Source organism: Sprattus sprattus, assembly GCF_963457725.1.
Source record: "Sprattus sprattus genome assembly, chromosome: 1".
NCBI classification, from domain to species: Eukaryota; Metazoa; Chordata; class Actinopteri; order Clupeiformes; family Clupeidae; genus Sprattus; species Sprattus sprattus.
The window spans coordinates 14852058-14866032 of record NC_137920.1 but is presented as its reverse complement, the minus strand read 5'-3'; the positions used below and the strand labels follow the sequence as shown (position 1 = coordinate 14866032).

Here is a 13975-nt window from a genome sequence, read left to right as displayed (position 1 = left end):
CTTATGCGTCTTGCCATATTAGTCAGTGTTCTGGAGCTGCCAGCAATACCATCATCGACCATGTCAATCTGTCTGAGCCTGAGCCCTTGTGAGAATCTGTGGTAGGGAGGAATAATATTTAAAACATTGATAAGATTTCTGTAGCCATATGTGTACTGTAACAGGGTATATACAGCAAGCCTTAAGCTACATTTAATACCTTTTTAATACCTTTTTTACTACTTTCTGATTTTTTAAAAACCATCGCAACACTGAGATGCAAGTGTTAATCAGCGACCTCCCTAATGTTTACAGTAAGTTATTTTTGTTGATACAAAATCACAGCACAGCACCTGTAAATGAATTTCATCCAACTGAAAAGCGATGATTTTGATCTTTCAAAAAAGGAGCCAGCTCTGATCGTTCTGGAGACTTTCCCATGACCTGCTCTTTGACAGTACCTGAGAACATACCACATTTCTTTTTAAATATACAATTCATATATAATAATTATATATACTGTATGTGTGTGTGTGTGTGTGTGTGTGTATATTATTGTAGTGATATATTGTACACACGTCACAATGCATTTCTTTTAATGAAATGACTTAGACGTGCCTTTCAATGTATTAATCTATACAGTAGTAGAAAGAATAATAATAATTAGATGAAAGAAGAATGATCACGTTGATGATAATCATAGTGTCATGTTGTTCCATTCACTGACATTGTTACGCCATATCACATACCAGATGTATTGGTCTGTCTTCATCACAGATACCATTCTCATCTTGTGGTGGCAGAGAGTGCATCTGAGCTTTTTCTTCAGAAGATGTTTCTTCTGCATCCACTTTATCAATTTCAGTGTCCTGCGTTTTGTTTGTTTTCCCTCAATCCGGGCCAACAACTTCTTTTTCAGAGACATTTTGCTGAGGGAGTAGACACCGACAATTAACAAGATCTCTGACATACCTTTATGATAACACATTTTTACTTTTGGTATAATTTACATGGACAAACAAAACTCAGACTAGATGAAGTAGATATTGCAAGACAGTTCAACAGAATCCAGAGAAACGTGTGACAAAATTATTTAAACATTATATCATTTTTGTCATTTTATTCTAACATTAAGAAAAAAAATAGTCATTTCCATCACAACCCAAAAACGTTTTTTTATATAACAAAATTATTAACATACCTTGTGTTTTTTTATAATATTTATTTAATGACTACTAGCTAGCTGGAGGAATTGAATGAGTAGCCTAGTTAGCATTTCGATAGGGATACATTTAACACCTACCATTTGTTTCTATTGATATGAGCCCACTATACCAGGGGTATCCAATTAAAATTCTAAGGGGTCCAGTTTAAAAAAATGTCCTCAAGCTTGGGTCCGGAGGTCTATCAAACATTTTTTTTATGACCGTTGATTTCACTGATATAGGACTGCATGTGTTTTATGTACCAACAGTCAAGGTGTGCATTATGATTCAGGGGCATATTTAGCCAATATAAGTACTTTAGGCGCTAATAGTATCAGTGTCTGTTTGGTCAACAACTTACTATCAGATCAAATGAAGGTCTACATTTCAATAATATTTCAACAGTGTGTATTGTCGTTTTCCATATTAACATTAAACATAGTGACCAGCATATTCCCTAGCAAAGTTTCAGCTACAGCACTCATGCACTCGTTTGCTCGTTGTTGGGCAGTGACGCTTTTTAGAGCATCCCATCTTTCTCTTCAACCGCGTACTGCAATGAATCTTGCTTTACTTTCCCTCTCAACTCACACGCAGGCTTTTCTTCAGTCAATTTGTCTGCAGCTCGTGCGACCAGTCCCACAGCTCGCAGCTTTATCAGCAAGCCCGTGTTGCGTAGTGTAGGCTATCATCTGATTGGCTACTGGCATTATAAAGTTTAAACAAAAACATAGCCTGCCATAAAGTTATGGTTAATTTAATGTATTTAAAGGGTTTATAAAAGTCACGCAAACATCAGTTGCTAAAACCGCTTGGTCAAAATTATTATATATATATATATATTATTATAATTTTGTATTTATTTTTTGCAATTGTGTCTCGGTCCTGTCCGCCTATTTCCGACCCCCGCACTATACAAAGATTAAAGATTAAAAGACGTATCAATAAATAGCCTCAGCCGCTGTCAAATTAAACAATGCATTTGAAGCCTGGAAAGTTCCTAGCGAAATTCACATCTAATCACAGTACCCTACGCATACAGAACCTCGTGGTCAGGTGAAAAATATAACGTTTTGCCCATTGACAAAACTGCATCACCACCAACACAATACATACTATCATATAAAATACATGTCATATGTTATAGACATTCTTGCATTTACCAATTTGAAAGTTTATAAAGTGAACCTACCGCAGAGAGGCAAACTTCTTCTGTCTGGTGTGTGGGATGGGTGAGCCCCTCTTGTGGCGCGCAGATGCGATGGACTCGATGAGCGGGAGATTTTTGTTTTTTTTTAACCCCTGATCTGAAGCAATGCTTACCCTCTGGGGCAGCGTTACAAACTTAAGACTGCTGCTATGGAAACAATACACGAGCGCTATCAAAACATCCCAAAATGTTCTTTGGGTTGAGGGGCAGTTCTAAGTGTGCCCCTAGAATTCAGCAGACAGACAATGAGAATAAAATGAATCCCTTAAAAATATGTTTGTGTTGGGGCAATCGATTTATGGTCGTTTTACATTAGGCAAAAAAACGAACCAAAAAAGATTTGGGCGCCAGAGCGAGGTAAAGTAAAATATCCAACCACAGACAATTATATAGAAACATCCAATCACAGACAGTTGCAGCTGCCTGTACCAGTCCCATCCACCTGTATATATAGAGCACACGTCCCCAAGTACCGTCTTTCCCCTTATGTGAGAATGGAGCCCAAAGCGAAAGAGTCATGTTCCGCTGGAACTTCAGCTAGTTCCCGTCCCAAGAGGACACAAAAACGTAAGGTGCCGGATAAACGAAATAGTAAGTTTTCATTGTTAATTTACTATCTAGCCAGTTTATTAAGCTACTCGGTAGCTAGCTACCTAGCTAGCAATCTACCTACCTAGATAGCTACCTAACATTACCAGCCCGCCACATAACGGTAGTTTATCAATTATAAGGTTGCTAACCAGGGTTGGAAATTAACAGAGTGGTCAAATTTGAACATTCACTAGACATTTGCAGGTGGACATAAAAGTTAATTTTAAACCAAGTTGCTATCTAGCTAAAACAAGCTATTAGTAGGGAGTTGTCTGCATTGGAGTTATTTCGGTGGCCACCTAAAGATACATTTCAGTTATAGATTATATCCTTGGCTGTAGCTGACTAGGGGGGTTCTTATATTAAGTACATAACGTGATCCACTGCAAATATTTTTAATTGCCAAGTACTTTAAGACAAATAAATAACTGAACGATATATTAAGTGCCACGCAGTGGAAAACAATAACCTGTAAGGGTCGTTGAGGGTTTACATATTGTAAGTGGCTAGTGAGCCCAGTCCTGTACCACGCACGCAGCACGCTCTCACGTGCACACCGACTGACAGGCTCTGTGTGCCTGTCATTCGGGGTGCACGTGAGAGCGTGCTGCGTGAGCGTGGTACAGGACTGGGCCAGTAAAGAGACAGACGGGCACAGTAATATTTTTTTTTGATGGATTTGTAAAGGATTCTGACTTAAATCATAAAATCCCCAGTGATTCCCATATATACAATACAGTAGAGCTATTGAGCTTTATTGTTATTCTAATTATTTCTTTTTTAGGCTCTCCCTCTGACCTAGCCCCTACGGCAACAGTCCTTCTTCAAAAGGACAAGTTAGAGATTCGTCACTTGAAAGACAAACTCGAATGGCAAACAAAAAGGATAGAGGACCTGGAGAAAGAGAGGGACTTTCTCCGGGGACAACTGGCTTCCGTCAGAGGTACATAGCTAGATTTAAATCAGCAAAGAATTTAGTTTTATGGGCATTGTCTTTATACCATGTACTGGGGGAATATATGTATAAAAAAATATTTTAGCCTTCATTTTTAGTACATTAGCCACTGCCATGATTGATGGGCTGTATTTGCCCATATAAATATCACATTGATATTTTATTTTTTTAGTGAAGGAAGAACCAGTTGGGGATATAGGTGTGGTCGATGAAATCGAATCACAATCCACATCATCCTCATCCTCATCAGCCTCATCATCCTCATCCTCCTCATCCTCCTCTTCGCCTAAGAAGCGCAAGAAGAAGAAGAAGCACCTCAAGAAGCACCTCAAGGGAGCCAAAAAGAATAAGGAGCTGAAGAAGTTTCGGCTAATTGTTAAAGGAAAGTGTACAGTTGCATCTCAAAAAATTGTAATTTAATTTAAAAAGTTAAAAGATAAGAGCATAGGCTTGAAACATGGGCATAGGCTTGAAACATGCCATTTTATGTGTATTGATTCTAAGGTGTCTCTTAATGATTTAAATTAGATTTTTTATTTTTTTTTACTTTCCCACAATATTCAATTTTTGTAGATGCATCTGTATGAACTGGTAGATAATGTAAATATCACACAACATGCTGCATTCTCTGGTTTAGATTTACAGTTTGATTTTGGTGTAGAATGGTAGATGGATATGCTAGTGCTTTGGAATATAATTTGATTTGTGGGCACACTAAAGAATACTAGCTGCCTCAGAAATACTAAATATGGGTTTTTGGATATAGATTTTTGGATAGCCAATGCAGCTGGTAAATGTTAAACATTGTAGAACAGATGTATACATTTGTGTGAATTGTTCGACAGCAACCAAGTCCATAGTGTTGAAGTACAATTGTCTGGTATGGTATTCTTTGCAGCGGTATGTTTTTGAGACGTGTGTAATTTTTTTTTTATTTCCTCTCCAGTTCAAACACCAGACGAAATTGTACGGCGGTACAAATCAATCCTGAAAACGTTGCGCAAGACCAAGACCATGACCAGGGCCTTTAGAAAACATAGAATTGACCGCAATACTGTTGTTTCTACATCGGCAATAGGTGAGCTGGCCTTAGCAGCTCCTGATTTATATCAGGAGCTGGTGTCCAACAGGCCAGGAGGTGGAGAAACGGTGTTGGCCTTTGCCAAAAGGTGCGATGCGGCCATTCAGCTGGATGAAGCTGCCAAACTTAAAATAGAGGGGATGAAAGCTGGGGGGACACTGCTCCCCATTAGGAGAGGCAAGCCTGTGCCAAACAAAATTTAATTGTTTAATTTGAATTCTTACATTAGTTTGATTTGTTCGATTTTATAATGTAGAGTTCACACACACACACACACACACACACACACACACACACACACACACACACACACACTCACACTCTCACACTCCCTTCAACTCAGATAAATATTTTTTATTTTTTTGAAGAGCCGAAGGAATTTTTTTTTTATGTGAATTGCCAGACAGTTTACATTTCAATATTGTTCTTGTGCAAATAAATATGTTTTCCTAATTTCTCTTGTCATACTGTTCATTTTGTGCAAGTTTTAAGCTTACTTAGTCATTAGTAGATGGTGATGTGTTTCACACTTAACAATAAGGTTACCTTTTTCCAGTTATAAAGGTAAGCAACTGATTACTATATGGTGATGTGTTTCACACTTTACAATAAGACTCTGTTTTGCCAGTTATAAAGGTTAGTAAATGATATATAAAGGGTGATTTGTATCACACTTTACAATAAGGCTCCGTTTTGCCAGTTATAAAGGTTAGTAAATGATAAATAAAGGGTGATTTGTTTCACACTTTACAATAAGGCTCCGTTTTGCCAGTTATAAAGGTTAGTAAATGATTAATAAAGGGTGATTTGTTTCACACTTTACAATAAGGCTCCGTTTTGCCAGTTACAAAGGTAAGTAACTGATTACCAGATGATGATGTGTTTCACACTTTACAATAAGACTCCGTTTTGCCAGTTATAAAGGTTAGTAAATGATTAATAAACTGTGATTTGTTTCACACTTTACAATAAGACTCCGTTTTGCCAGTTATAAAGTTTAGTAAATGATTAATAAAGGGTCATTTGTTTCACACTTTACAATAAGGCTCCGTTTTGCCAGTTATAAAGGTAAGTAACTGATTTCTAGATGATCATGTGTTTCACACTTTACAATAAGACTCCGTTTTGCCCGTTATAAAGGTTAGTAAATTATTAATAAAGGGTGATTTGTTCTGAAATGAATAGTAAGCAGTAACTTGATCTTGGATGGATGGATACTTTATTAATCCAGAGGGAAATTTTAGGACATCCAGTAGCATCCAGACACAACATAGCAAATAACATGTTGTTCTACTTCAGCTCTGGAAACCCAGATAAGACCATAGTGTGCGTCCCATGTTACTAAAAAAAAAAAAAAATGTTGGGGGGGGGGGGGCCTCCTGAGGGCTAATACCAGGAATGGTAGGGAATGTGCAATTGGGCTAGTAGAGGAGCCAGTTAAGGGATAGACAGTGGGTTGCCAAGATGGGGATCTTCCGAAATAGTGAGCCTGCATCGATGTATAAAAATTGTGATTATAACTCATTTATAAGGGCTTATTAATGACTTACAAAGGGTTTACAACCTCATTAATAACCTATTTATAACCTATTTATAAACCATTTATAATGGAGTCTTATTGCAAAGTGGTACCGAATATTGGTGTGGGCCCCCGCCCCCCGACTTTTCATCGCCAAAGATCTAACTTTTCTTTAGATTATATGTATTATAATTTGTTCTTTATTTTTCTGTTCCTCTGTGTTCTTGACAGTGCCTGACCCAATGCACCCAAGTCGTTTATTTGTTTCAATGAACCACTCCACAAAGAGTCACTGGGTATTATTATGTCATGTTGTTAAATTATTCACTCTCCCATTCGCTGTCTGTAGTAGCTTTAGTTTCTAATATTTGTTGGGTAGAGGGGCCTGTCTCATTAGATGGCAAAGACAGTGACGTATGTAGACTAATAAATAAATCTACATTTTGCCATTCATTACAGAATAGAAAGAGAAAGAGTGTAAGCTGTTGTGTAAGTAATTGCCAATGGTACAGCAGTTCACTAATAAGTCAAAATAGCCAACAAGTGTCTACCTCACTCACCATCATCAGCATCTTTAGAGTGCTGGGGGTGGGGGTCAGAGGAGGCTCCAGCTGATTCTGGAGTAGCAGCAAAGGTTTAATCATTTCATTTCATATTGCTTTTGTACACATTTATGGCTATGATTTACGGAACAGCTGATGAAGAACTAACCTACCTAGTCTTGACATAAACATAAATAAAAAAAACTAAATTGGCTTATCAATGGCATAGCTCTAGACAAACAGCTTCACTTTAGTATTGAATGAGGACAGCAAGCTGTAAGATTAGCCCCTGTTTAACATTAACAAGACTCATGTCAATAGGCCACAATGGAAAATTGTGTCCAACTGCTACTGGAGATTTTTCATAGCGTATTATAACGTTTGGCGAATTATAACGTTAGGCCTACTGATCTTTTCTGTGGATGATATTTAGTGGGTACATTTGTAATGTCAGCCTTGTCAGGCGATTATTTTACACTGCTGACCACACGTAACGTTAAACATTAGTGTCAGAAATGTTAATAGTTGGATAGCACTAGCTCCTAACATTAGCCACTCGAACATCAGGACGTTGGACGAGGCAAGCTATGTTATTTCTCATGAACTACAGGGCGCCTGTGCAACTAGCTTAACATTCTCACTTTATTCGAAAAAAGAAAAATAATCGGTAATATTCTGGGCTACTGATGTGCTCCTAGCTCTCTTTTCTTCCTCTCCTATCTTTTTTGGCGTCCCGTTTTTGTTTCTGTTTTGGCATTGCTCCTCTACCAACTGGCTGCTGATGCAGTTCGAGAGCAATAACGTTACGCGCATATTCTCAAAACAGTAGAGATCCATGGGCCAAACCATTTTTTTATAAAGAAGGGAGTAATGCTCGGAAAATAGAAACTTTTTTTTTCAATTTTGCTTGATTTCGTGGCTTTGTTTTAACTCTGATGCATTAGTATGAGTATTAGACAGGCCTTTGCATAATACTTTAGTCATAGAAAGGGAAGTCTACATAATAGGCTACTGGGGTTTTTGTGGGCCCCCCTGGGCTGTGGGCCCCTAGAATCGTCACCACCTTTCACCCCTAAACGACGGCCCTGATTAGGAGATCAGTGCCGGAGGACCTCAGGGTTCTACTGGGTGTGTACCTTGGAGAGCATGTCTGTTATATATTCAGGTGCTTGACTATGGAGTGATTTATAGACTAGTAAGAGAATCTTGAAATCTATTCTAGACCTAACAGGTAACCAGTGCAGGGATTTTAATACTGGTGTGATGTGCGCTCTCCTTCTTGTTTTAGTGAGGACTCGCGCTGCTGCATTCTGTATTATTTGTAGTTGACTAATGGCTTTTTTTGGTAGACCAGACAAAAGAGAGTTACAGTAGTCTAGCCTGCTTGTGATAAACGCGTGCATCAGTCTTTCGGTGTCAGCCTGAGCCAGAAACGGTTGCACCTTAGCAATGTTTCTTAAGTGATAAAAAGATGTTTTCATTATATTTTTGATGTGGGTTTCAAAATTGAGATCTGAGTCTAATATGACACCTAGGTTTCTGGCTTGGTGCTTGGTGTTAAGTGCTACTGTTTTTAAATGTGCAGATAGTTTATCTCTTTCATTTCTTTCACCAATGACTAATACCTCTGTTTTATCCTGGTTGAGCTGGAGAAAGTTTTGTGACATCCATACATTTATATCAGAAATGCAATTTACCAAGCAATCAATAGAGCTGTAGTTGTTGGGTGTTACAGAAATATAGAGCTGGGTGTCATCCGCGTAACTATGATAGTCGATGTTGTGCCTCCTTATTACACTTCCAAGGGGTAGCATGTAAAGACTGAAAAGTAAGGGCCCTAAAATGGATCCTTGAGGGACCCCACAGGTCATAGAAATGTTTTTGGAGCTGTGGTCTCCGAGGGCAACAAAGTATTCCCTGCCTGTTAGATAGGTCCTAAACCAGTTTAGGACTGGACCAGCGAGGCCAACCCACTTTTCAAGTCTGTCAATAAGGATATCATGATCAACAGTATCAAAGGCTGCACTAAGATCCAGAAGGGCCAGGACAGATAGCTTTTTGGAGTCAGCATTAATCCTGAGATCAACCTTGACTAATGCCGTTTCTGTGCTATGATTGGATCGAAAACCAGATTGAACAGTGTCAAAGACACAATTAGCATCTAGGAAAATATTTAACTGTTTAAAGACAATTTTTTCTAGGATTTTGCTAAGAAAAGGAAGGTTGGAGATTGGTCTATAGTTGTTTAGAACAGAAGAGTCTAAACTGCTTTTTTTCAACAGTGGTCTCACCAAGGCGGTTTTAAGTTCTGATGGGAAAACACCTGTAAGCAAGGAACAGTTAATAATGGCTAGAATGTCCTTAGATACAGAGTCAGAGATGGTCTTAAAAAAATTGGTGGGAATGGGATCAAGAGGGCATGTAGACGGCTTCATTTGTGACACTACTTTGTTCAGCGTTTCTATATCAGTCAGTGCAAAAAAGCTAATACTGGTACAGCATGGTGGAGGGGGATCGGAAAACAAAACATTTGGAATTTCTTGAGCAATATTATTTCTAATGTTTGTTATCTTATCTCTGAAAAATGCTGCAAATTCCTCACATTTGGAGGTGGAAAAAAGACTATCATCTACTTTGGGTGCAGGGTTTATAAGGCTATCTATTGTTGAAAAGAGGACTCTGGAATTGTTAGAGTTTATAGATATCAACTTAGAGAAATGATCCTTCCTAGCATTTCTTATTGCTTTAATAAAAACTGAGAGTTGATCCTTAAAAATATCAAGGTGGACCTGTAGCTTGGTCTTTCTCCATGTACGCTCAGACCTTCTGCAGGATCTCTTAAGTTTAATAATTTCCTCATTTCTCCATGGAGCTTTTTGTTTTGCTAAAACCTTTTTTTGTTTCAATGGTGCTACAGAGTCAAGTGCTGTCCTTAATTTTGTATTTAGAGTAGTTACTAGTTCATTAACACATGATGGCCCCGCCTCTGCTGTTTTTGTATTAGTTATGTCTTGTCTAGTTATCATTATTTTGAAATTCTCAGCTGCTGCAGAGTTAAGATAGCGTTTCTTAATAAAACTTTCGGCACTATTTTTAACTTTAGGTACCAGTGCTGTAAAGAAAATACAAAAGTGGTCAGAAAGAGCAAGGTCACAGATAGACGATATAACAGTCGTAAGACCCTTTGTAATAACTAGATCAAGGGTGTGGCCACGGTTGTGAGTGGGTTCAGTGATGTGTTGGGTAAAGTCCATGGAATTTAAGAGATTCATAAAATCCCGGGCCTTTGAGTCGTTCCCATTATCAATATGTATGTTAAAATCGCCAGTGATAATAATCTTATCGTAGTTTGTGTGGATAATCGAGAGTAGTTCTGAAAAGTCTGTTAGAAAAGTGGGACATTGCTTGGGTGGCCTATATACAGTTACTGACAGAACAGTAGGCTGGCACTTAAGAACTATGGCATGATATTCAAATGAGGCAAACTCATCGAAGGAGATGCTCCTGCAGCACAGGGCATCCATGGCTATGGTGGCTGTCCCGCCCCCTTTTTTACCATTTCTAATGGACTGAAAAAAGCTATAATTGGGAGGGGACACTTCAATAAGAGCTGCAGACCCATTTATGTTTAGCCAGGTTTCTGTTAAAAACATACAGTCTAATTAACGTTCACATATATGATCATTAATGAGAAATGTTTTGCCTGATAGTGACCTAATATTTAGTATTGCCATTGAAATATTTTCTGGATATAGTGGGTAACAGGAAGGAGGACATGAAGAACTTATGGCTGAAAGAAACATGTTCGCACTGTTTGAAAGGAGACAACATAGCAGTATAATAGTATTATATGGTAGATAATAGTGTACTATCATTCTCTATTGATAGCTATACATTATAGTGTATAGTGTGTCCAGTGAACACCCAAACCTGTTGTTCGGCATAGTTTTGTTGCCACCTCTCATACGCATGATCACATGATGAAAGACAACTTACTGCCAAATTACTGAATGTTTTTCAAGCCAAATGTCTTTCCTTGTTTTTCTGTTTGTTTGTTTATTTGTTGAAACATTTAGCATATTTCTTCTTAAATATACAGTATATGAAGATATTCTTCATAAATATTTTACTTTATGAATGAGATGTACTCTATAAAGATCTGAACAGATGTTCCTGTTAATGTGAACTACAAATTTTATGTTACACAGTTTTTTTTAAATGATCATTTATACAACCCATTATCTTTGTAAATGTATACAGAACCGTGCAATGCATTTAACCTCAGCTCAATCTCTCAATCTATTGACTGCATTCTTCCTACCTTTAACAGTTACATCTCTCACTCTCATGTAATGTACCTGTCAATGACATATCACACCCACCATGTCTGTGTTCAATTATAATGTCTTACCTTCATGAATAAAAATCATTCATTCTGTAGATATAGGTTTAGTTTGAACGGCGATCTTCAAAAGAAGTATTCGTCTCACACACACCTGAGTGCTTCTGTCTGCAGTGCACTCTGAGGATATTTACAGGAAAGAGGACCAAAACCTGTTTATCAGCATAATAGTTTGTCTTACACCATAGCACCACTGCTATCATGTTTCAGTGTGACGCATTCGCTACACGTGACATGACAAGTAAGACATGATCTCTATCTGTCACAAGGCTATCCAGGGAGACCAGACGGAAGTAACCTAAGGATGCCCATATTTGGTCTTTCCTGCCAGAGGGACTCACCTGGAGCACATGACCTTTTGATTGCATTGATTGCATTTTGTGTTAATGTTCATCACCTGTGTTTACTCGTTTACCCTTTTCAGTTCTAGTATTTAAACCCTCTGTTGGCATTGCTTCTTGCTGAGACTTGGACTTATGTCTGATTGTTACTGTGTTTGTAAGATTGATTTAAGTTGTCAAGTAAAGACTTTGGACTCCCCTTTCACCGTTGTTTTGACTCTGCCTCTTGGGGTTCTCGAGGAGACTATCAGCCTTTGGCTGGAAATAGAGCCGCTGGTGGTCTAGCTCAGCTAACTCGTGACACTATCAGCCTAAACCTGCCATTAAGAACTCTGTTGAGAGATGGAAAGTGCACTGAGCCTTATGGCCCAAAAGTTATTATTTATTCTACAGGAGAGATTCGTTTCAGTAATAATTTCTTTTCACCCAAACGAAACATGGGACTTCACTTCATCTCGTTTCTGTAGTAAGAGTAAAACAAATCTGCACTTAATTGCCAAGAATTAGTCAGGCAAAGTCACAGACTGATAATAACCAGACCACCAGGACTGTTACTGATTGGTTCCCACCAGGCCATAGGCTGAGTCATTCAAACTGCCAGACTCATGGACTTGATGGTGACTCAACCTCACTCAAAAGCAGGTTATCATGGGAGGGTAGGAACAGTGATATCTTGTGGCCATATACTGGTACCGGAGCTTGACACACACACACTGATACACCCACACACACACACACACACACACACACACACACCGACACACACACACACACACACACACACTGATACACCCACACACACACACACACACACACACACACACACACACACACACCGACACACACACACACACACACACACACACCGACACACACACACACACACACACACACTGATACACCCACACACACACACACACACACACACACACACACCGACACACACACACACACACACACACACTGATACACCCACACACACACACACACACACACACACACACACACACACACACCGACACACACACACACACACACACACACACTGATACACCCACACACACACACACACACACACACACACACACACACACGGCACACACACACACTCATCACTCTGGGCCTGTTAAAAGTGTGAAGTGACCTTAAGCTATTGTTCAGGAGTGCCTCCATGTAAGATAAGCAGATTTAGGCCACAGTGAGAGAGAGGCTTGGTGTTTCTCCTGGCAGAGCGAGTTGATTGCAACATGTAAGTTAATAGAATATTAATAAGCACGCTAAAGTTGAAGAAGGGACCGGAGGCAGAGTCAGGTTTCTGGAGTTTGTATTTCAGTCCCCCTCTCAGCCGCTGCTCAGAGAAAGGCCTACCTGATAGCAGAATGTGTTGGCATTTATTCATTTCAGTCAGGTAGATTACAAAGAAGAGGGGAGGGCCACACCCTTTAGGTGACAGGAAGGGGGGAGACAGTGAGGGGTTCACCTATGGGGGGAGGGGGGGGGGTGATACCAAGTTACAAAGGGTTTTAGAGGGGAGAGGGGGAGGGGGGTCACATGTAATTTGCTTAGGGAGAGACAGACAGAGTACACATCCAAAGTGAGTTGCAGATACAATATCGTACAACAACAGAATAGCAATGTTTCCAGTTCCATCAAAGTGAAGTGGACACATCAGGTGTGTAATCGCAGACTAAAGGTCATGCTCACTCCCTGAAGAAGGCAATGCTTGAAATGTGTTGGAGCGTCTTGTATCATGTTGCCATAACATAGCAATGTTTAACTCTAAATATGTCCTTTAGACAATATTGATTGGGTGTGAGTTCTATACTTCTTATCCATCAATTTAAAGTCTCTCTTTGACTAACATGCCTGAACATTGAATAAGCTCCAAGTTTGAAGTTGTTTCTCTATATGTGTTGGCAAACGAAACTTTTAATGAACAAGTCAGCTGGTGTAGGAGTAGTCCCACCATAGGGCAATTCACAGTGGTTTTATGGAACAAGACCGCTGGGGATCCTCAATATCTCCTGCTTTTGTCTCGCAAAACAGACAGTCATGATTGGGTTCGAGCCAAAAGCTGCAAGGTTCACATCTGGTTTTCATTCTTCACAGACAGTATATTCAGGCAAAGCTTCATTGAGTTCTCTACTTTG

The 13975-nt window shown here is 39.1% G+C and overlaps 1 protein-coding gene across 1 annotated transcript; it reads left to right on the top strand.

The window, feature by feature from the left end:
* Positions 1–2888: 2888 nt before the first annotated feature.
* Positions 2889–5224, top strand: LOC308367759 (coiled-coil domain-containing protein 106-like; the record flags this gene model as incomplete). The annotated part of the gene is made up of 4 exons (XM_080841749.1): positions 2889–2961; positions 3770–3921; positions 4232–4328; positions 4887–5224. 4 exons carry the CDS (start codon positions 2889–2891, stop codon positions 5222–5224), a joined length of 660 nt encoding a protein of 219 aa, XP_080697875.1.
* Positions 5225–13975: the final 8751 nt, after the last annotated feature.